Source organism: Poromitra crassiceps (assembly GCF_964638095.1).
Source record: "Poromitra crassiceps genome assembly, chromosome: 8".
Classification (NCBI taxonomy): Eukaryota; Metazoa; Chordata; class Actinopteri; order Beryciformes; family Melamphaidae; genus Poromitra; species Poromitra crassiceps.
The window spans coordinates 2,273,728-2,298,755 of record NC_139629.1 but is presented as its reverse complement, the minus strand read 5'-3'; the positions used below and the strand labels follow the sequence as shown (position 1 = coordinate 2,298,755).

Genomic DNA, 25,028 nt, shown 5'->3' with positions numbered 1-25,028 from the left:
CCATGGGTGTGTCTCTGGTGGCTTTGCTCGCTCTGCTGCTTGTCAGGCGAGTCTCTGCTGCTTGCGGATCCACGTTCGGATGGCCGCCGCTCGTCGGGGGAGTCTGGATCGGGCTCGCTCGTTTCTGGGGTTTCGGTTGTGAGCTGGGATGAAGCTGCGTCCGATTCTGGGCTTTCTGGGCTTTCTGCTGCGCGTTTCAAAGTGTGCTGCACCCAGAGTCTATTTTCGGAGCCCCCCACCGTTGTGCGCCGGCTCCCAGCGCGACAGCGAAAAGCCAAACCATTCAATGGTTTCATCACGGCTTTTTCTGCTGTTTTTACTCAACTTTCTCTAATCTGGAGAGCACTGTCGCCACCTAATGGGTCGGTAAAATAGGTTTTACACATTCAACATGCCCCAAAATTTTACAGGAGATGTATTAGGCATTGATCCACGTCCCACCGTCAAAAAACGCAATTGACGAACATACTCGTCCTTGGCACTCTACGTTACTAAACGAATTGACGAACATACTCGTCCTTGGCACTCTACGTTACTAAACGAATTGACGAACATACTCGTCCTTGGCACTCAATGAGTTAACAACACTTAACCTCCAGCAGCATCATGAGCGATAATTGTTTTATATTCCAGGAGGCCTGGAGAGTGCTGAAGACATTCACTGTCAGATTATCTCTGATTTCTTTATCAGTCTCACTTACAGTGTCTAGTCTGCAGTGTCTTGGAGAGGAATGTATAGTCTGCATTGTGTAGTCTGCAGTGTCTTGTATAGTGAGTCTGCAGTGTCTTGTATAGTCTGCAGTGTCTTGTATAGTGAGTCTGCAGTGTCTTGTATAGTCTGCAGTGTCTTGTGAGTCTGCAGTGTCTTGTATAGTCTGCAGTGTCTTGTATAGTCTGCAGTGTCTTGTATAGTCTGCAGTGTCTTGTATAGTCTGCAGTGTCTTGTATAGTCTGCAGTGTCTTAATAGTCTGCAGTGTCTTGTATAGTCTGCCGTGTCTTGTATAGTCTGCAGTGTCTTGTATAGTCTGCAGTGTCTTGTATAGTCTGCCGTGTCTTGTATAGTCTGCAGTGTCTTGTATAGTCTGCAGTGTCTTGTATAGTCTGCAGTGTCTTGTATAGTCTGCCGTGTCTTGTATAGTCTGCCGTGTCTTGTATAGTCTGCAGTGTCTTGTAAGTCTGCAGTGTCTTGTATAGTCTGCAGTGTCTTGTATAGTCTGCAGTGTCTTGTATAGTCTGCAGTGTCTTGTATAGTCTGCAGTGTCTTGTCTAGTCTGCAGTGTCTTGTATAGTCTGCAGTGTCTTGTATAGTCTGCAGTGTCTTGTCTAGTCTGCAGTGTCTTGTATAGTCTGCAGTGTCTTGTCTAGTCTGCAGTGTCTTGTATAGTCTGCAGTGTCTTGTATAGTCTGCAGTGTCTTGTATAGTCTGCAGTGTCTTGTCTAGTCTGCCGTGTCTTGTATAGTCTGCAGTGTCTTGTATTGTCTGCAGTGTCTTGTATAGTCTGCAGTGTCTTGTATAGTCTGCAGTGTCTTGTCTAGTCTGCAGTGTCTTGTATAGTCTGCAGTGTCTTGTATAGTCTGCAGTGTCTTGTCTAGTCTGCAGTGTCTTGTCTAGTCTGCAGTGTCTTGTCTAGTCTGCAGTGTCTTGTCTAGTCTGCAGTGTCTTGTATAGTCTGCAGTGTCTTGTATAGTCTGCAGTGTCTTGTATAGTCTGCAGTGTCTTGTATAGTCTGCAGTGTCTTGTATAGTCTGCAGCGTCTTGTATAGTCTGCAGTGTCTTGTATAGTCTGCATTGTATAGTCTGCAGTGTCTTGTATAGTCTGCCGTGTCTTGTATAGTCTGCAGCGTCTTGTATAGTCTGCAGTGTCTTGTATAGTCTGCAGTGTCTTGTATAGTCTGCATTGTATAGTCTGCAGTGTCTTGTATAGTCTGCCGTGTCTTGTATAGTCTGCATTGTATAGTCTGCAGTGTCTTGTATAGTCTGCCGTGTCTTGTATAGTCTGCAGCGTCTTGTATAGTCTGCAGTGTCTTGTATAGTCTGCAGTGTCTTGTATAGTCTGCAGTGTCTTTTCTAGTCTGCAGTGTCTTGTATAGTCTGTAGGGATGCACCGATATGAAAATTTTGGCCGATGCCGATAACCGATATTAACATTGCTGTTATGGCCGATAACCGATATTTACCGATGTCGATATGATCTGTATAAAACCACATTTTTATGATCATCACATTTTGTACATACTGAAAAACACATGTTAACACTGAATTTGAAAAAGTTATGCATTTCTTTATTTGCAAAGCCTTTGGAAAAGCCCATAAATCATAGATTGACTGCATTATTTCATATCAATGTGAAGAATTTGGGTGATAATGATAACCGATATTAACATTGCAACATCTGACCGATACCGATATGACCGATATGTTAAAAAATGACTAACATCGGCCGATACCGATATGATTGCCGATATATCGTGCATCCCTAATAGTCTGCAGTGTCTTGTATAGTCTGCAGTGTCTTGTATAGTCTGCAGCGTCTTGTATAGTCTGCAGTGTCTTGTATAGTCTGCATTGTATAGTCTGCAGTGTCTTGTATAGTCTGCCGTGTCTTGTATAGTCTGCAGCGTCTTGTATAGTCTGCAGTGTCTTGTATAGTCTGCAGTGTCTTGTCTAGTCTGCAGTGTCTTGTATAGTCTGCAGTGTCTTGTATAGTCTGCAGTGTCTTGTCTAGTCTGCAGTGTCTTGTCTAGTCTGCCGTGTCTTGTATAGTCTGCAGTGTCTTGTATAGTCTGCAGTGTCTTGTCTAGTCTGCCGTCTCTTGTATAGTCTGCAGTGTCTTGTCTAGTCTGCAGTGTCTTGTATAGTCTGCAGTGTCTTGTCTAGTCTGCAGTGTCTTGTCTAGTCTGCAGTGTCTTGTCTAGTCTGCAGTGTCTTGTCTAGTCTGCAGTGTCTTGTCTAGTCTGCAGTGTCTTGTCTAGTCTGCAGTGTCTTGTATAGTCTGCAGTGTCTTGTCTAGTCTGCCGTGTCTTGTATAGTCTGCAGTGTCTTGTATAGTCTGCAGTGTCTTGTCTAGTCTGCCGTGTCTTGTATAGTCTGCAGTGTCTTGTCTAGTCTGCAGTGTCTTGTATAGTCTGCAGTGTCTTGTCTAGTCTGCAGTGTCTTGTCTAGTCTGCAGTGTCTTGTCTAGTCTGCAGTGTCTTGTCTAGTCTGCAGTGTCTTGTCTAGTCTGCAGTGTCTTGTCTAGTCTGCAGTGTCTTGTCTAGTCTGCAGTGTCTTGTATAGTCTGCAGTGTCTTGTCTAGTCTGCCGTGTCTTGTATAGTCTGCAGTGTCTTGTATAGTCTGCAGTGTCTTGTCTAGTCTGCCGTGTCTTGTATAGTCTGCAGTGTCTTGTCTAGTCTGCAGTGTCTTGTATAGTCTGCAGTGTCTTGTCTAGTCTGCAGTGTCTTGTCTAGTCTGCAGTGTCTTGTCTAGTCTGCAGTGTCTTGTCTAGTCTGCAGTGTCTTGTCTAGTCTGCAGTGTCTTGTCTAGTCTGCAGTGTCTTGTATAGTCTGCAGTGTCTTGTCTAGTCTGCAGTGTGTTGGAGGGGAGTGTATAGGCACCAAAGGGAACATTAGGCAGGATTGCTCACGGGCACAACACAATGCAGGAATATCAAGGCTGTTATTGTTAGGATTAGTGCACTATCACACTATCAGGCTACTATCACACTGGTGTCCATGGAAACATGCATACATTGATTGTTTTTGTGTCCCTTTTTTGAGGTGTAGAATTATATTCTCAATACAGTACATAGATACATCTGATAGATGCACCTGGCAAGGGGGAGGCCAGACTTCACTGTGCAATATGCCCTAACCTGACATATTACACACTACATCTTCTAAATGCAACTGGGATACATCATCAGTGATGTAACCTGGCCTGGGGTCTTTGGGTGTTTGGGGTCTCACAACATCATACACACTCGCCCAGGTGACCCAGCTGAGGCTAATTACACCTCGGCTTGTATCCCAGCAGCAGCCACTCATGGATCTGACCACTTCCTCTGCAATGTTGCTAGCAGACGGGTCCAAGAAACCCAAATCCGCTGCTGTGGAACTACTCTGCAGGGACCAGAACATCAGTGCATGGAGAGTCGAGGCACTGTGGTTCTCCCCAGGTCTGCATCCTCCAGGCGGCAGGGGGCACGCCTAGAGACACAGGCCTGAATACAAAAGATGCCTCTACAGTCATTTTCTTTCAATTTATTTCACATACTTTGTTGCAACTGCTCTTGTCATTTTACATCTATTACTTTTAACCGCTTACTTCTACTTCGACGTGTTCATGTTTTGGTTCGAGGGAACTTCAAAGCAGCCATGAGGAACTTTTAATTTGGTTAAGTCTAAATGTAATTTAATACTAATCCCTCACATCTTACCTACATCAGCAAGGGAGACAGGCAGTGATGACTATATAGTTCTTCCTGTGCGCAGGCCGGGGACACAGCGTTCTGTCACGGGTCAAACTGGCTGTCATTTGTGTTCAGGAAATGCAGTTTTCGTTCCGGCCGAACAGTACCGCTTTTGTCCACAGGCGCCGCTACAATCAACACAAAATGAAAGTTTCTCATAGCGGGTTTAAAGTTTTTATTCAGCAGATCATTTCAAAATGAAGTGCTGCAGTGCAGCACCCTGTCTTTCTGTCTGCCTCTCGCTAACCTTTACCTCCCGTCTTCCCTTTTCCACTATCCTCCAATCCTTTCTCAATCTCTCTCTCCTGCCTCCATCCACTGCAGCTGCAGTGGGGCTGGGACTATTCTGGCTCGTCTAACCTCGGGGAGCTGAAGCTGCTGCTGGAGGAGTCTCTGATGCTGCGCCGCCTCAAGTGTGACGTCCTCTCCCAGCTGCCCGCCAAGCAGCGCAAAGTGGTGACGGTGACCGTGGACGGCAGCAGCACGCGCATCAAGGCCGCGCTCTCCGCCGCAGCCAAGGAGCTGGCCAAGGGACATCACAATGTAAGTTATACGTTAGAAAGGAGCTGGCCAAGGGACATCACAATGTAAGATATACGTTAGAAAGGAGCTGGCCAAGGGACATCACAATGTAAGATATACGTTAGAAAGGAGCTGGCCAAGGGACATCACAATGTAAGATATACGTTAGAAAGGAGCTGGCCAAGGGACATCACAATGTAAGTTATACGTTAGAAAGGAGCTGGCCAAGGGACATCACAATGTAAGATATACGTTAGAAAGGAGCTGGCCAAGGGACATCATAATGTAAGATATACGTTAGAAAGGAGCTGGCCAAGGGACATCACAATGTAAGTTATACGTTAGAAAGGAGCTGGCCAAGGGACATCACAATGTAAGTTATACGTTAGAAAGGAGCTGGCCAAGAGACATCACAATGTAAGTTATACGTTAGAAAGGAGCTGGCCAAGGGACATCACAATGTAAGTTATACGTTAGAAAGGAGCTGGCCAAGGGACATCACAATGTAAGTTATACGTTAGAAAGGAGCTGGCCAAGGGACATCACAATGTAAGATATACGTTAGAAAGGAGCTGGCCAAGAGACATCACAATGTAAGATATACGTTAGAAAGGAGCTGGCCAAGGGACATCACAATGTAAGATATACGTTAGAAAGGAGCTGGCCAAGGGACATCACAATGTAAGATATACGTTAGAAAGGAGCTGGCCAAGGGACATCACAATGTAAGATATACGTTAGAAAGGAGCTGGCCAAGAGACATCACAATGTAAGATATACGTTAGAAAGGAGCTGGCCAAGGGACATCACAATGTAAGTTATACGTTAGAAAGGAGCTGGCCAAGAGACATCACAATGTAAGATATACGTTAGAAAGGAGCTGGCCAAGGGACATCACAATGTAAGTTATACGTTAGAAAGGAGCTGGCCAAGGGACATCACAATGTAAGTTATACGTTAGAAAGGAGCTGGCCAAGAGACATCACAATGTAAGATATACGTTAGAAAGGAGCTGGCCAAGGGACATCACAATGTAAGATATACGTTAGAAAGGAGCTGGCCAAGGGACATCACAATGTAAGATATACGTTAGAAAGGAGCTGGCTAAGAGACATCACAATGTAAGTTATACGTTAGAAAGGAGCTGGCCAAGAGACATCACAATGTAAGTTATACGTTAGAAAAGAGCTGGCCAAGGGACATCACAATGTAAGATATACGTTAGAAAGGAGCTGGCCAAGGGACATCACAATGTAAGTTATACGTTAGAAAGGAGCTGGCCAAGAGACATCACAATGTAAGATATACGTTAGAAAGGAGCTGGCCAAGAGACATCACAATGTAAGTTATACGTTAGAAAGGAGCTGGCCAAGGGACATCACAATGTAAGATATACGTTAGAAAGGAGCTGGCCAAGGGACATCACAATGTAAGTTATACGTTAGAAAGGAGCTGGCCAAGGGACATCACAATGTAAGATATATGTTAGAAAGGAGCTGGCCAAGGGACATCACAATGTAAGTTATACGTTAGAAAGGAGCTGGCCAAGAGACATCACAATGTAAGATATACGTTAGAAAGGAGCTGGCCAAGGGACATCACAATGTAAGATATACGTTAGAAAGGAGCTGGCCGAGGGACATCACAATGTAAGATATACGTTAGAAAGGAGCTGGCCAAGGGACATCACAATGTAAGTTATACGTTAGAAAGGAGCTGGCCAAGGGACATCACAATGTAAGTTATACGTTAGAAAGGAGCTGGCCAAGAGACATCACAATGTAAGTTATACGTTAGAAAGGAGCTGGCCAAGGGACATCACAATGTAAGATATACGTTAGAAAGGAGCTGGCCAAGGGACATCACAATGTAAGTTATACGTTAGAAAGGAGCTGGCCAAGAGACATCACAATGTAAGTTATACGTTAGAAAGGAGCTGGCCAAGAGACATCACAATGTAAGTTATACGTTAGAAAGGAGCTGGCCAAGAGACATCACAATGTAAGATATACGTTAGAAAGGAGCTGGCCAAGGGACATCACAATGTAAGTTATACGTTAGAAAGGAGCTGGCCAAGAGACATCACAATGTAAGTTATATGTTAGAAAGGAGCTGGCCAAGAGACATCACAATGTAAGATATACGTTAGAAAGGAGCTGGCCAAGGGACATCACAATGTAAGTTATATGTTAGAAAGGAGCTGGCCAAGAGACATCACAATGTAAGTTATACGTTAGAAAGGAGCTGGCCAAGAGACATCACAATGTAAGATATACGTTAGAAAGGAGCTGGCCAAGGGACATCACAATGTAAGATATACGTTAGAAAGGAGCTGGCCAAGGGACATCACAATGTAAGTTATACGTTAGAAAGGAGCTGGCCAAGAGACATCACAATGTAAGTTATACGTTAGAAAGGAGCTGGCCAAGAGACATCACAATGTAAGATATACGTTAGAAAGGAGCTGGCCAAGGGACATCACAATGTAAGTTATACGTTAGAAAGGAGCTGGCCAAGGGACATCACAATGTAAGATATACGTTAGAAAGGAGCTGGCCAAGGGACATCACAATGTAAGATATACGTTAGAAAGGAGCTGGCCAAGGGACATCACAATGTAAGATATACGTTAGAAAGGAGCTGGCCAAGGGACATCACAATGTAAGATATACGTTAGAAAGGAGCTGGCCAAGGGACATCACAATGTAAGATATACGTTAGAAAGGAGCTGGCCAAGGGACATCACAATGTAAGTTATACGTTAGAAAGGAGCTGGCCAAGGGACATCACAATGTAAGTTATACGTTAGAAAGGAGCTGGCCAAGAGACATCACAATGTAAGTTATACGTTAGAAAGGAGCTGGCCAAGGGACATCACAATGTAAGTTATACGTTAGAAAGGAGCTGGCCAAGGGACATCACAATGTAAGTTATACGTTAGAAAAGAGCTGGCCAAGGGACATCACAATGTAAGATATACGTTAGAAAGGAGCTGGCCAAGAGACATCACAATGTAAGATATACGTTAGAAAGGAGCTGGCCAAGGGACATCACAATGTAAGATATACGTTAGAAAGGAGCTGGCCAAGGGACATCACAATGTAAGTTATATGTTAGAAAGGAGCTGGCCAAGGGACATCACAATGTAAGATATACGTTAGAAAGGAGCTGGCCAAGGGACATCACAATGTAAGTTATATGTTAGAAAGGAGCTGGCCAAGGGACATCACAATGTAAGTTATACGTTAGAAAGGAGCTGGCCAAGGGACATCACAATGTAAGATATACGTTAGAAAGGAGCTGGCCAAGGGACATCACAATGTAAGATATACGTTAGAAAGGAGCTGGCCAAGGGACATCACAATGTAAGATATACGTTAGAAAGGAGCTGGCCAAGAGACATCACAATGTAAGTTATACGTTAGAAAGGAGCTGGCCAAGGGACATCACAATGTAAGTTATACGTTAGAAAGGAGCTGGCCAAGAGACATCACAATGTAAGATATACGTTAGAAAGGAGCTGGCCAAGGGACATCACAATGTAAGTTATATGTTAGAAAGGAGCTGGCCAAGAGACATCACAATGTAAGATATATGTTAGAAAGGAGCTGGCCAAGGGACATCACAATGTAAGTTATACGTTAGAAAGGAGCTGGCCAAGGGACATCACAATGTAAGTTATATGTTAGAAAGGAGCTGGCCAAGAGACATCACAATGTAAGATATATGTTAGAAAGGAGCTGGCCAAGAGACATCACAATGTAAGATATACGTTAGAAAGGAGCTGGCCAAGGGACATCACAATGTAAGATATACGTTAGAAAGGAGCTGGCCAAGGGACATCACAATGTAAGTTATACGTTAGAAAGGAGCTGGCCAAGAGACATCACAATGTAAGTTATATGTTAGAAAGGAGCTGGCCAAGAGACATCACAATGTAAGATATACGTTAGAAAGGAGCTGGCCAAGGGACATCACAATGTAAGATATATGTTAGAAAGGAGCTGGCCAAGGGACATCATAATGTAAGATATACGTTAGAAAGGAGCTGGCCAAGGGACATCACAATGTAAGATATATGTTAGAAAGGAGCTGGCCAAGGGACATCACAATGTAAGATATACGTTAGAAAGGAGCTGGCCAAGAGACATCACAATGTAAGTTATACGTTAGAAAGGAGCTGGCCAAGGGACATCACAATGTAAGATATACGTTAGAAAGGAGCTGGCCAAGGGACATCACAATGTAAGATATACGTTAGAAAGGAGCTGGCCAAGGGACATCACAATGTAAGATATACGTTAGAAAGGAGCTGGCCAAGGGACATCACAATGTAAGATATACGTTAGAAAGGAGCTGGCCAAGGGACATCACAATGTAAGATATACGTTAGAAAGGAGCTGGCCAAGAGACATCACAATGTAAGATATACGTTAGAAAGGAGCTGGCTAAGAGACATCACAATGTAAGATATACGTTAGAAAGGAGCTGGCCAAGGGACATCACAATGTAAGATATACGTTAGAAAGGAGCTGGCTAAGAGACATCACAATGTAAGTTATACGTTAGAAACGTATACGTTAGATATCGTGTTTTCCACGCCTGGAGAAAGTTATAGTATCCAAAATCCTAGAAAGGTCATCGTGGAGTGGAAGGTTGTTTATAATTTGTTTCTCTAGCCAGGCAGTAATGTCAAGCTTGGCTGAAACTGGTATATTTATTCCTTTTGAATGAATAATTCCCCCAAAGAGCAAACATCCTCATGAAATATGTCAAAAGGATAATTGTAGCCAGCAGGGACATTCAAATCAGATGTAAAGCAGAAAAGAAGAGAAGAAAAAACAACGGCACATTTGAGCACATGCATTCAAACGAGTTCCCTAATGAAGCAGGTACCTTCTTAGGTAGCTAGATCAGTGATACTCAACTTGCGGCCCGCGGGCCGCATGTTGAGTACCGATATTGCGGGCCGCATGTTGAGTACCGATATTGCAAATATATATATATATATATATATATATATATATATATATATATATATATATATTTTTTTTACAGTGCACCTGAACGCAACATGCAAGATACCCGCTGAATAAGTGTCCAACTGTTCATGTCATTCTGACCAATACTCCACTTCTGTTATAGCATTTCAGTCTGGAATATGGAATATCTTTCAATAATCTATGATTTAGCTGCTAAATTGTCAAATACCGCCGTCTGCTCGCTACCCAGGCACTTATGTATGTACTTAACCTAACTAACTTAACCTAAGTAGCTATCCGGTGTGCACAACATTGTCAGACTAAACTCCGGCTGACACCCCAAAAACCTACAATCCACTACAGAAAAATGTATATTGATTGTTTATTAACTGGCCCCTGGCCTTCTATCATTTCACAAAAGTGGCCCCCGGGCAAAGCAAGTTGAGTATCCCTGAGCTAGATGATAGGCAGCTTCCTGACGTTTCAGACACAGCCAGTATGTTTGAGTTACCTTGTAAAAGGGTTGAGATCATTGCTTCCCAAACTGCGGTATGTGTACCCCTAGTGGAGGTACTACACAAGGGAGACCTTGGGACCTCTAGACGCATCATGTCAAACACAGCGACTGCTTTCAAAGCCACACAGTACTTTTCAGAGAGCATTACTTGATCATTGTTTATACACTCCAGGCGGGAGTGAGGAGTTGACCTTGGTTGTGCTCATTATCATACGGCTGCTCACTGTAACGGCAATCTGATGCTGCTCTGTATCTCTCTTTCATGTCCTGTCTGTTCTTATCTGATGCTGCTCTGTATCTCTCTTTCATGTCCTGTCTGTTCTTATCTGATGCTGCTCTGTATCTCTCTTTCATCTCCTGTCTGTTCTTATCTAGACTCAGCTCTCAGTCTTAATCCGTTTCACTACTGTAAGACTGAGAATATTACTATTTAAATCTTTTCATAACGTTAGGTGGTGCTGTTGGAAGCCTTGCATCGGAGAACCAATCAGTGCAGAACCGGTGTCTCGCAAAACATCGCCACGTTTGCGGAGAAACATATTAATCACTTAGAAACAAACATAACCTGTTAATAGGACGTGTTTCATCCGGCCCCGGCGGCTAGAGGTCTTTCCCCCAGCGATAAGCCCGACTCCCGAGGCTAACGTTACAGAGCCTGCTGATGACTCACAGTAGCAAGCGGACCACTTGCGGGTGGGACAAATTATTGTAAAATAATCAACAGGTATAAACTCTCTTTGCAGCACATCAGTGTCTTGCTCTATATTGGAACTATGAAACATCGCATTGCCGCTACCAAATAAAATTCTAATAATAAATGTAGGCGTGTCTGCTGCCGGCCGTTCTCGCCGGGCTCTGAACCAGATTTGGAACAGTAAATTCCCAGACGTTTGGTGGTTAGGTGGCGCTGTTGGCGCCGCTCACCAAACGTCTGGAAACCGAGAATAGTTCTTATCTAATGCTGCTCTGTATCTCTGTCATCTCTTGTCTGTTCTTATCTGATGCTGCTCTGTATCTCTCTTCAGAAGACGAAGGAGAAGGAAGCCCTCCTCATCTTCTACAACCACACGGCTGATGCCAAGATGCAAGCCATTACGTACGTGCTTTATGCGTAGCACATCTGATACACTGTACGTGCTTTATGTCTAGCACATTTTATACACTGGGGCAATTTCAACTTTACAGAGTCATCAAAACACAGTAAAGGTCAAAGGTTTACAATTTAAAAAAAAGTGCTAAAATACAGAGAAAAGATAAAAGACTTAAAAAGTAAACTAGTGAAGTTCAAATCAAGTGGAAAAAAAGATAAAAAACAACAACAAATACTCCCACGTTAGTCGCTTCCTGCCTTTTAGACACAAAAAGGCTCATGCACACTGAGTGTCAGAACCCATATGTTTTTACCTGAAACATACACACCCATACAAACGTACACACCCTCTAATCAGCACACATGGGCAAAATGCGGCCCCTGGACCGGACCTGGCCCCAGGGCCGGACCAGGCCCCTGGACCGGACCTGGCCCCTGGACCGGACCTGGCCCCTGGACCATCTCAATCTGGCCCCCAAGGTCCTCAAAGAAAAACAAAACAATGCGGAAAAACTCAATAAAAGGCAGAATTATGTTAATACATCTCATGTGCTACAGCCATTGGATTTGCATCAATATTATTCTGGAGATGAATGAGAAATTACCAATAACGGCGGGAGAGAGGGTTAAAAATAGGGAGACTACCACGAAAATCAGGAGTGTTGGCAGGTGTAATCTCCAATGTGTGGCCCTTCGCTTACTTGATGTAAGTCAGTATGGCCCTCAGGGGAAAAAAATGTTGCCCACCCCCTGCAAATGGGCGAGCACTAAGTCATATCCGCTTAGATTTGAGAAGTACTTCAAATAAGCCATGTAGTGATGCTTAGGCAGAGGCTTTGTCAGACCTCTTTGATTAAGACGGGCTTTGTAGATCATTGAAAGTCTTGGGAATCTAAGAATGACGACTGTATCTTAATGTGCTTCATGTTGTTTCTATCATCTCCAGGGAATATATCATGGACATGCTGGAAGGTGGAAGGGAGAAGTTTCTGGTTTTCGCTCATCATAAGGTGGTTCTGGATCACATTACCAATGAACTGGGGAAGAAGGTGACTAAGATTATTCATCCCGTAATTGTTGAGGCGCTGTTTCTCTCTGTTACAGTGTAGCTGTTAAGCTGTTACAGTGTAGCTGTTACACTGTTACAGTGTAGCTGTTACAGTGTAGCTGTTAAGCTGCGTTCACACCGACCTATTAAAGGTTTTCGCTGGCATCGAGTTTACATACAAAGTCAATGCAAACGAGCGATTGAGCGTATATTCGCCCGGGAGAAAAATCGCCGGGCGACAGAGACAGAGCGATAGGGAGAAAATTTGCTCGTCACCCGAGATGAAATATCCCAACTTGAGCGAAATTACGCTGGCATCAGTCGCTCGCTGTTCAACGCTGATTGGCTGCCGTGTGAGAGCGGGTCAAGGATCACACTGGCTTGGAACAAACCACTGGTTTATTGTGTGGCAACAAACCGCATTGACAGCTGATTGACAGGCTGACAGCTGAGCTGACATGAAGTGAAGTCTGTACTACCGGTATAGAGCTCACGTTAGGAGCACGATGATCGGCTTAGCTTGTAAACAACTATGGTGGCTCGTAGTGGACAAATATCATGACATTGCGTAACGTTATAGCCCCCAGATGTCCGTCAATTATTGTGCCTGTTGACGAGCGATTTAAACAGAGCGACAGAGCGATTCCAAAGAGTTGAATCGAGCGACAGAGAAAAAAATAAATATCTCTGTGTGAACACAGCTTTACAGTGTAGGTAGCTGTTACAGTGTAGCAGGTCTGTTCTAATGTCGGCTGCTGGTGCATAACTGGGATCTCTGAAGGACTTCTGCAAAGTGGTCGAATGTAATCGTCTAATTGTTGTTGTGATATGTAGCATTTGCAAACAATTATTTTTTATACAGTATAAAAGCTAGTTTTACATTGAAATACAGTTGTGTTGAGCTCAACAATAATAATATGGTAAGAGCAAAGCAATGTGATACTTTATTATTATCATTGTTCTTATTGTTTTTATGGCTGGTGGGGATTCCGTGTCTGGCTCAAGCACACTTCAGCAGGGCAGGTTTTGAACCCAGGTCCTCTAGTTGAAGGACGGTGCTCCTCTTCACTCGTGACCCTTCTGCCTCATTTTAAATCTTTTACCTGTATTTATACAGGGGGAGTCTCACTGAGAGCAATGGCCTCCTTTTTCAGGAGTGCCCTGTTCACATTCACACACATTCATACCTGGAAGCTGCCCAGTACAACCACAGTCTGACCCCCTCGGTCCCAGAGACTGAACCAGAGACTGAACCAGGGACTGAACCAGGGACTGAACCAGAGACTGAACCAGGGACTGAACCAGGGACTGAACCAGAGACTGAACCAGAGACTGAACCGACGACCTTCCGGTCACAAGCTTCCTTCTACCTAGGGATGGGGCCGATCCAATATCGGTATCGGGTGCCGATATTGGCACTAATTCACGGATCGGATCGGAATCGGGGGGTGGGGGGGTGGGGGGGGATGGAAATGTGTTGCAAGGGCGCTGGCCATAATTTGCCCATGTATAAAGTATCCTTCTTTGCCTTGTATATTTTCTTAATTTTGTCTGCTTTTTGCAAGGTATATTTAAAAAAAAATCATTAATTGGCCAAATCTTTGCCTATACTGTATATTCAAGAAAAATATTGGTATCGGCATAATATCGGTATCGGCAGATATCCAAATTCAGGTATCGGAATCGGATCGGAAGTGAAAAGATGTGGATCGGTGCATCCCTACTTCTACCCCTGCCCGTTTCCATTCACAAACAGCGGCTTTAGTTCACTCTGAATTTGAACAACACTGTGTTTCTCATCATGCCTGCTCTGCTTGGTGTTTGGCTGTTATGTTGGTTTGCTGGCTTGTCTGCTTTCTCTTTGAAGAGCCTCTCATTATTTTTGTACCCTTCATGTTTGCTGGTGATTCTTGTCAGTTCCCCTTGTTCTGTAGGAAACGGAATAGAAATGAAAATGCTCTCACATTTTCTCTACAGGATATCCGTTACATCCGTATCGACGGTGCCACTCCGTCAGCTGAGCGGCAGCAGCTGTGTGAGAAGTTCCAGCACACGAGCGACAGCTGCGTGGCTGTGCTGTCCATCACTGCAGCCAACATGGGCATCACCCTGCACTCCGCTAATCTGGTGATCTTCGCCGAGCTCTTCTGGAATCCTGGGGTAAGTCGTGGGATGGGACATGATCCCTGCCTAAATACATGAACTACTAATATACATTGGAACTACTTTATTAGGTACACCCACCCAGGTAGCAACCTGTTCTGCCTCCAAAAGAGCCTGAATTCTCGTAGGTGCTGGAAACGTTCCACAGGGATCTGGGTGCATGCTGGCTCGCTCTATAGACGTTTTCACCAGCTGCAACCCCACAGCACTTCCTTTTTCTCAGCTTCTTCTTCTGTGTTTTATGGCGGTTGGCATCCTTAAATGTTGCATTACCGCCACCTGAATTGTATCAGCTCCACAGTGCTAACTATTTACAGTGTCCACTTTCTCAGCTGTTCAGGGGAAAACACTGACATAGCCTACTTCTATTTCTATTTCTTATTTTTGCTATACGTTTAAATGTAAAGAGAGGCCTATGCGTGCAATAACGTACTGATAGTCAGCTTTACTCTGTAACATGTAGCTTTTATTAGCCTCTCAGGCTAGCTCCGGACCAGACAACAACACTTCCTACTACCCAGCGTGTGCACGTCTTTCAGACAGGGGTGGTTGTTATGACAACAACAACAACTACTACTACTACAAGACATAAAGACTGAAATAGGCTACGTTGTTACTGTGTCTGTCAGAGACACGGCCTAACGTTAACATTTAATATGAGCTGAATATCAGCCTGCGCTCAGCTATGTATACAGGAAGTAAACCGGATATTCAGGTGGGTTGTGACGGTTGTTATTGTTGTCAAATTAAAACCGTCTATAGTGTCACAGTTCCTGCAGTTTTATGGTGGCTAATTGATGCTACACAAACGTCCCATTCCACCTCATCCCAGATTCCTGGGAACTCCAGTCTAGTAGAACCGTCTTGAGACAACAGTGCATTATCCTGCTGGAAGTGTCCATTTGAAAAACGCGAGACTGTTGTCATGAATGGAAGCACCCGCTCAACTGCACCTGTGTGAAGCACAGGCCAGTTGAGCTGGTGAGGCCCTGCGTATGCAAGCCTGCGTCTGCGAGGCCGTGCTGCGTCTGCAAGCCTGCGTCTGCGAGGCCGTGCTGCGTCTGCGAGGCCGTGCTGCGTCTGCAAGCCTGCGTATGCAAGCCTGCGTCTGCAAGCCTGCGTCTGCAAGCCTGCGTATGCAAGCCTGCGTCTGCGACCCTCGAGGGAGAACCGACGAGGCGCGGTATAAATGAGCGACAGGGAAGGACGACGAGGACGAAGCACGGTAGACGCACTCTGTTTCTATGACTTGGCTCTCTTAGACACGCTCTACAATAATTAGGTCTGCTTTTGAGTTTGATCATTAGACCTACTTTGATCAATTTCAGGTGAATTATGGAAAATTCTGCAATATTCAATGTTTTACAGTTGAGTCTGTTTTCTCTGCACTGCAGAAATCATGTGGCCCTTGAAAAGCGCTGCAGCAGCACTGAATCAGAATCAGACATATTGAACCAATTGACGGAGACGCTGGCCGTTTCGTCCATAGCAACGACAATATGAAGCCAAGTCAAAGTGCTGCTGGTGGAGAAATAGGATGTTATGTAATTATTGAATTTATGTTAATGTGACAGCAGTATGGATACCGGAGATGTATTGGAAATATCTGGTGTCAGACAGCCAGTAATGATTTATACCAGCAACTATATTTTTAATATGAGCTAAAAGCAGCTGATTAGTGAGCAGGTGACGTTATCATTTATAAAAAAAAATAAAAAAAACGCTATGTGGACACATGCCCTTATGTAATAACATAGCAACAGCCTGGCTCATTTGAGCATTTATAGTTCAGAACAGTACTGAACCTCTTGACCCTGTCTGCATGCGTCATACAGTACACTGGACAGTACTGAACCTCTTGACCCTGTCTGCATGCGTCATACAGTACACTGGACAGTACTGAACCTCTTGACCCTGTCTGCATGTGTCATACACATCATACAGTACACTGGGCCACAACCACATGACTCACTGTCTGGAGGAGACTGCTGCTGTAAACAGGAAATGTGGTCATTAGCAGTGTTTCCTGTATGTTTTGTTTGTATTGTTTTTGTAGCTGTGGGAGATGGGGGGGGTAGTTTTCTTCTGAGACCCTCTGGACTATTCCAGTATCAGTACCAGGTCCAGTAGGAACATCCATTGTGTAGCTGTACGCTATACGTTAGGGATGTTCATTTTGAACAATTTCCATAATCGAAAATCGGGAAAATTAACGATCAATTATCGATTATCGATAGCGTAATAATAATTATATATATATATATATATATATATATATATATATATATATATATATATATATATATGTAAGGGATAATGTATTGGGTTCTCCCCGTGCCTCCCGGGGGTCTCCTTCATATAGGAACCCCCTTCACAAAAACATGCAACATCCTGGTTGCTTATATGGTTCCTCCTCTGATCGTTAAGGGCGCCTGTTCAGAGGGAGGGGAACTGGTTGGAATAGCGTGAACCTCCCACGTGCTATGTCCTACCGGTGAAGCTTCCTCGGGCAGGTGAAAAGAAGCGGCTGACTTGACTGCCCATGTCTCGGAGGATGCATGGAATCAGTCTCGGCTCTCCCCAGATCGGCAGAGGATGGAGTAGCAACCAGGATTGAGTAATTCAAATGAGCACTAAACGGGGGATAAAAAATGGGATAAAAAATCGGGAAAAAAACATAAAAAAAAAAAAAAAAAAGTATTGTGAGCCGGTGATTACTGGCGAAATAATGACCAACAGGTGAATGATTGAGCCCGACGCGCAGCGGAGGGCTTAATCATTCACCTGAAGGTCATTATTTCCAGTAATCACCGGCTCACTATACATTATCCCGCTTAGAACACGGCCTACAACTAAATCATTCAATAATCTGACAAAAATAATTATTCAAATAGATTTTTTAATAGCGTTTTCAACGACAAAGCGGTTTCATTCGTAATTGGCACACAAGACACCATAGCTGCAACTGGTTGGCCTAATTAGTAGTGTTTACTGACAAAAGGCTCTTATCAACTGATTAATCCAGGTGTGGCAGAGCAGCGGTCGGTTGTCGAGAAATAATGACCGGTGAATCTTGTTGATTGACCAATCAGAATCGAGTATTCAAGAGAGCCGTCTTCTAAATATATATATATATATTTTACTCTGGTCTGGTAATAATGTTGCGTGTTCTCGGCCAGCTATAATGGCGATGCCGCTGTGTAGTAAGAATATCAGTCACTAACGCTGTGGCCAGGTAAACAAACATGTTACATGTCAGGTTACATGATGTAGGGCAATCGGCGTCTTCCAGCACAAGAGTCAAATCAACAGGCCTGAGCCTCACTGAGGTCCGCAGACCGCTGGGTGCGTTTGTTTGTGTCCCCGGCGCATGCCGGTGTGAATTCCCCATGTTTAAAACAGTGCCCAGCCAGAAAACTAGAGACTATATGAAGCTCCACCTCACGTTAGTCGGCTGTGCAATGGAGTGGGGCGAGGAGGAACGAATTCCACCCAAACCTAGTCCGATTTTTTTTTAAATAATAACAATAATCGATCAAAATTCTACATGATCGATTCAATTCCTTAACGATCAATTATCGATTTTCGATAATTGATGAACATCCCTACTATACGTTATTGTTACCTTTTTGGCAGACTAAATAATAAGGCCAGATGATGATTTTTCATTAGGGGTTCAAGCCCTGAAGGAGCTAACGGTTAGCTAGCCCCTCTTGTTTTTCACCCCGTGTGTTATTAAAGTTCTTCTGCCGCGATGCAAACTCCCGTGAGCTGGTACGTCACAGAGACATGACATTTGGCGCAATGACTGATTGGTGCCTAGTTTCTCCCGTTTCTCCTCAAGAAATATGAACCCAATCGGCCTGAAGGTGGCGCTATATAATTACTTTAACCCTTTGAAAGGCCATAACTTCCACACTGTAAGTCAGATGTTCAACTTTGACATTTTGACCCCCAAGGTCCACCTCTTTTGAAAGTTTTGAAAAACACATTTTCAACCATCTCTTCCTAGACCGTTTAACTAGTTGTTTTTTAATCTACTGTCGTTTTGAAGAAATTCATTTTTAAAGTTGGGAGAGGGCGTGGCCTGTCGGCTAAATTGTCATAACTTAATTTTCCGATATCATCAATGACCATGTGTGCACAGCTGATTTAAGATTGAATAGTAGGGTGTGCCTCAAAAATGCCCCAAAACTGGCCTGTCACATTTTTATCATTTCATCCTAAACCGTTTGTCCAATAACCACCAAACCTTTCCTGTAGCATTGACAGACCCATCTCATTAAAAACTCAAGAAAGATTTTTCATCTACCGGTACTGTTGTTGTGAAGATGTGAGGTCTCCAGACCATAGTTCAAGCTGAAGGCCACTCATGCATAATCCGATCATCCCCTGACGACAGTCAAGTCCTAGCATAACGTGGTCAGTCAAAGTCCTAGTATGACGTCTGCTATGACGTCAAATATGACGTCAGTTAATCCTCATATATATAGCAAGGGTTCTACGTCACCTCTCTCTCTCTGGCCGATCATAGCAGCAGCAGCTTCACGGCAGTCCATCTCCCTCGAAGCCGTCCAAAGCGTTGTTTTGCACCAGATCTGCAGACCGAATCAGCACCCACAAGCCTTCTCTACCCGTGGATATTCCCATTCCTGGCATGTCGAGTTCCGAGCCAGAGCAGCCCACGGACCGTGACGGCAGCTTAGACATCGGTCCCCTGTCCCGGACGGGCACGGAGCGTACTTGCCTTCCGAGGTGTCTGACGAGGACGTTGGCGAAGCGACCGGACCACAGGCTGCCAGCATAGCCCCGACGAGAAGGCCCAGCGCGTGCTCCCGTGGCACGGGGCGCGCCACTGCGACGGCCCGTGTAACAGAAGACGAAGCGCCGCGTCGTGGACGCCCAAAAACGCGTGCGAGCGTGCCGGAGGGAGAGGCCGCTCGGCGCGGACGTGCGAGAGGCCGCGGGCGAAGAACAGTAGAGGCAGCTGCCCCGAGAGCCGGGAGCCGCCGGGGAAATGCAGGCCGCGGGGCCGCCGCGAGACGCCACGTACTTCCTGGTCGGGAACCGGCTTGGAGAAGCGCTGAAGCTGGAGTTGCCGTAGCATCTCGGGCACTCCGGGCAGACCGAAAGGTCCATGGGGCGCACGGTTCATTCTGGCGGCAACAGCTGAAATGTAGTGCAATTTGCTTTCCCTTCCAAATCCAGCGACGTAAAATAATCCATTCACGAAAAGAATAAGCACTCTCAGGAATACATGGACGATAAAGGTTTAACGTTACATGCAGTTAAGCAGAAAGTCGCACTCGGCAGTAAAACCCGCATCCATGTAACGTTAATCCATCGGGTGTCCTGTTCTTTCTGTCACGAAGACTATAATCCACCAGATCACATGACGTTTTGTCATCAAGTCTTTAATCCACCGTCACACTTCAGGACATCCTCTTAATCCAAAACAGAGTGTGAAAAGTAGCTGTCTCTCTCCTTGTTGTTGTGTTTGTGAAACGGAGGTTTACGGTAACCAGAGACCTTTTATTGTAAAGATGCGACAGCACACAGCCAATCCGCCATTTTGGAGACTAAGCTTCTGCCCCAGCAAGGAGCCGTATTCCAGGCCAAAATGGCCGCAGCGCTGTTTTCAAAAAGGCACTATATACTCTTGCCTTCTCATTCTCAATTATCTTTGCTGTTACACGCAGCTGAGTTTGTTTATTTTCTACCTCTGGGTCCCCAGTGACCCCATGTGACTGATGGTGACTGATAAATTAAATTAGGAAGCTTCTGTGATGATGACAATGATAATTTCTTAACTTTAGCCGATCTGAGGGGGTTCATTTGAACAACAATCTTAAAAACAACTGGGGGCTGGGACCTGGGCCGGTGTAAACTCTACCACGACGGCAAGAACCACGCGGGCAGAACCTACCCCGCCTTCCTGGAGCCCGACGACACCTTCATAATACCAGACTCAGCTGTAAGTCGCCAAAAGTCGAGAGTGCCTGCCGCAAAGAGCTGTAAGTCGCCAAAAGGTCGAGAGTGCCTGCCGCAAAGAGCTGTAAGTCGCCAAAAGTCGAGAGTGCCTGCCGCAAAGAGCTGTAAGTCGCCAAAAGTCGAGAGTGCCTGCCGCAAGGAGATGTAAGTCGCCAAAAGGTCGAGAGTGCCTGCCGCAAAGAGCTGTAAGTCGCCAAAAGTCGAGAGTGCCTGCCGCAAAGAGCTGTAAGCCGCCAAAAAAGTCGAAGGCCGGAAGGGGGACACTGCGAAATACGAATCCGGTACATAAACGGACTCGATCCGGATCCCCTCCCTCTGATGGACCCGTGCAGGCGCTCCGTGCGGGCGGCTCTAGGAAGGGACCGCCTGAGCGGAATCCACGGACTGCCCCTGCCCGCCTCTCTCAAGAGCTACCTGCTCTACCAAGGACGGGGTTGACGACCACAGCACACCGAGCATACCCCGGAGGACCAGTCACCCGTGGACGCGAAAGGACCCATGAGGAAAGTATCAGTACTTCAGCATTTAAACGGGCAATCTACCAGTCCAGTAAAATCAATAAAAAAAAAAAAAAAAACTTTATTAGTCCCGCAAAGGGCAATTTAAGGCATGAATACTGCAAACAAGCTGTACTCTGTACACATCCAAAAACAATACAAAAAAAAAAAAGAAAAAAAAAAAGACAATAAATACAATAAATGACACTGATAAAGCAAGATCCCTGATTACAGTGTATCCAACACCACAAAGGAATATAGGTGTCAGATCAATACAAATTAATTTCAGTCAATACAATCCAAGTGCATATTAGACTTGTTCAAGGGTTCAAATCAAAAGGTCAAGGTACAGACCTAGTCTAGATAAACTGACCACTTCTCGTACTGTGGCTGTTCACCAGTTCGAATGGCCTCTGGAACCAAACCAAACTTCCTTCTGCTTGTTTCGCAGGCAGGCTGTCTAAAGCGCTTTCCTGATGGCATTAAGTCAAAACAGACATGAAGGACATGCGTGGAGTCATTGATTACCTCGTGCGCTTTCTTGAGCACTCGTGCACTACTAAACTGTACTAGGGATCTTTGTGTTCTGCCTATAATGCCTATAATCAGACGTATTCTCATCTCTTTAATACTCCGTCTGCCCGCAACGGCCCGCCCCACCAAACAGAAATACTGTCTTACATTGCTCTGAAAACACCACATGTACCGTAGGTGTCCCTCGTGCTTTGACTAAATAAAGCGAAGCTGACTGACAAGTTATTTGGCCTGTGATCTGACTATTCTACCCAGCGGGCATCTCAGCCTGCCTATTTCCAACGCCTAAGCGGAAATCGCTTCCTGGCAAATGGCCAGCGGGAGTCACAATAATAATAATAATAATTATAATTATAATAATAATAATTACAACAATAATAATAATAACCACGCAAGGGGCCATTCTAACACCCCTGGCCCACGGAGCTTGTCTGAGCATCAGCTAGAATGAGTGTTACTGCATAACTTTCGGACCGAAGCCAGACGGCCCAGGGAATGCTGACGTCTTTCCGTGTTAAGCTACCCGGTCTTAATACACCACTTCCTGTTCTTAACGAATTTCAAAGTAAAATGCCTCCGGCATTTCTTCAGAAGCAGAATCAGAATGACTTTAATGATCCCCGAGGGGAAATCGGGACAGGTTACAGTAGCTCGCTCATAGTACACACATAGCTTAAAATAAAATAAACAGTAGTAAATGCAACGCAAATGCAATATTAAGCAATAAGCAGAAAAAGAGAAAAAAAAAAAACACAACATAGCATAGAATAACTAGTAAATGCGCTAGAAGCAAAAATAAGTGGAATGTCTAAGTAGCAAAATACAAAATACGTCAGGTAAGTATACATTCCGTGTCAATTATCATTATTGCACCCTGGACTATATTAAGTCGGCTTGCCCTATACGCCACACGTGGCTCAGCCAGGCACAGTTAACCTATCGGCTGGCTCAGTCTCAGGGAGACTGAGCGTCTCCGAGGTGCTCTTTAAGAGAGGCATTAAATAGACCAATGGCCACAGGCAGGAATGATTTCCTGTGCCTCTCCGTACTGCATCTAGGTGGAATCAGTCTCTCACTGAACGTACTCCTGTGTTCGACTAGCACGCCGTGGAATGGGTGCGAGTCATTGTTCATGATGGAGCGTAGCCTGGACAACGTTCTCTTCTCTGACACCGCAGTCAGAGAGCCCCGCTGCCCCAGCACACAATAGCATACAGGAAGGCACTAGCCCCCTTCTGCCCTTTCTCGTTCATGGCTCACTACGTCAAGCTCAGGCCTCGGACCGGCCCCCCGGCTCCCCTGCTCCTCATCGCACCCTGTCACCACATGACAAGATCCCGGTTCACCCTGCACCTCAAGCAGACGCTCCAGCAATGCAACCTCCCGACGAAGGACTACTCCAGCCACTCCTTCAGGATCGGAGCGGCCACCTCGGCTGCCGAGCAAGGAGTGCCCTCCGCCTCCCTCCAGCAAATGGGCCGCTGGCCCTCATCAGCATTTTCCAGCTACATCCGCCCGGAGCAGGCGGCCATACTGGCGGCCCAAAGAACCCTCCTCCCTTAATCGGTGAGCATGGCAACAAACAGTGTCCCGGACTTTAAAATGTCTCGTTGGTGGCGGCTCCCCGTAAGCATGGCGCCCAGTAAGGCGCAGTAAATTCCCCGGCTCATTTTTGGGGGGATAGAGTCGGAGAAAGTCAGGGTAGTTGCGCCAAGGCAGCCAAGTAGGCCAAGCCGGGAAGCGCCAAGCTAAACTTTAATGTACCAAGATCGAAGGCCCGACCGAGTTGGGAGCGCCAGCCGCAAATAGCTGTAAGTCGCTAAAAAGGTCGAAGGCAGGAAAAGCACGTACCAAGGCCCGACCGAGTTGGGAGCGCCAGCCGCAAATAGCTGTAAGTCGCTAAAAAGGTCGAAGGCCGGAAAAGTACAATCGCGAAGCGCCAAGGCGGCCAGGTAGGCCAAGCTGGGAAGCGCTGTCGCGAGGTGCCCGACCGAGTTGGGAGCGCCAGCCGCAAATAGCTGTAAGTCGCTAAAAAGGTCGAAGGCAGGAAAAGCATGTACCAAGAACGAAGGCCCGACCGAGTTGGGAGCGCCAGCCGCAAATAGCTGTAAGTCGCTAAAAAAAAAAGGTCGAAGGCCGGAAAAGTACAATCGCGAAGCGCCAAGGCGGCCAGGTAGGCCAAGCTGGGAAGCGCTATCGCGAGGTGCCCGACCGAGTTGGGAGCGCCAGCCGCAAATAGCCGTAAGTCGCTAAAAAGGTCGAAGGGAAAAGTACAATCAACTACCGGCGCCTGCAGATCTCAATTAACCTCCGGTAATCAGATCTTCCTTTTGGGGGATCTCCTAGCCCATGCAGGTGCCCTCCTCTTGCCTCAAGAGCAGCGCCACTGGCCAATGGAGTCAAGCGCCAAAGTAATTGCCATGCACGCCGATTGCTAAATAAAGTTTGTCTAATCCTACCAACTGGCCTCTCATGATTGAAGTGAGGTCTCCAGACCATAGTTCAAGCTGAAGGCCACTCATGCATAATCCGATCATCCCCTGACGACAGTCAAGTCCTAGCATAACGTGGTCAGTCAAAGTCCTAGTATGACGTCTGCTATGACGTCAAATATGACGTCAGTTAATCCTCATATATATAGCAAGGGTTCTACGTCACCTCTCTCTCTCTGGCCGATCATAGCAGCAGCAGCTTCACGGCAGTCCATCTCCCTCGAAGCCGTCCAAAGCGTTGTTTTGCCCCACCCACCTCCCCAGTCCTCCACCAACGAGTCTTGACTCCTGATCCCCCACGGGGGGGGGATCTCCTAGCCCATGCAGGTGCCCTCCTCTTGCCTCAAGAGCAGCGCCACTGGCCAATGGAGTCAAGCGCCTGGCCAATGGAGTCAAGCGCCAAAGTAATTGCCATGCACGCCGATTGCTAAATAAAGTTTGTCTAATCCTACCAACTGGCCTCTCATGATTGAAATACATTTTTGTAGTTGTGAGAGAGCGTGGCCTGTCAGATAAATTGTCTTAACTTAACAAAACTTAGTGAACGTGTTCAATTATCATCAATGACCATGTGTGCAAACTAAGCTGCTTCTTTTTTTAATGCTTCATTTAATGGTACATTTGTGACACACATTTCACCTTCATCAAATTGCAGCTGCTCCTCTGATTTGGATATTGCACTTGGCCATATTGTGATTTCCATATTTACTTAATTGTGCAGCCCTGGTGTGGTGCCACCACA

General features: G+C 45.6%; 1 protein-coding gene across 1 annotated transcript in view; it reads left to right on the top strand.

Annotated features, from left to right (window-relative positions):
* Positions 1 to 25,028, top strand: part of smarcal1 (SWI/SNF related, matrix associated, actin dependent regulator of chromatin, subfamily a-like 1) — a gene marked incomplete at its 3' end in the record, with an annotated part of 35,253 nt that overhangs the window by 7,748 nt on the left and 2,477 nt on the right. Inside the window, exons 12-15 of the mRNA XM_083642235.1 lie at positions 4,775 to 4,993; positions 11,497 to 11,567; positions 12,508 to 12,610; positions 14,587 to 14,769. Coding sequence (XP_083498361.1) covers positions 4,775 to 4,993; positions 11,497 to 11,567; positions 12,508 to 12,610; positions 14,587 to 14,769 — 576 coding nt within the window. The remainder of the gene's footprint in view (positions 1 to 4,774; positions 4,994 to 11,496; positions 11,568 to 12,507; positions 12,611 to 14,586; positions 14,770 to 25,028) is intronic.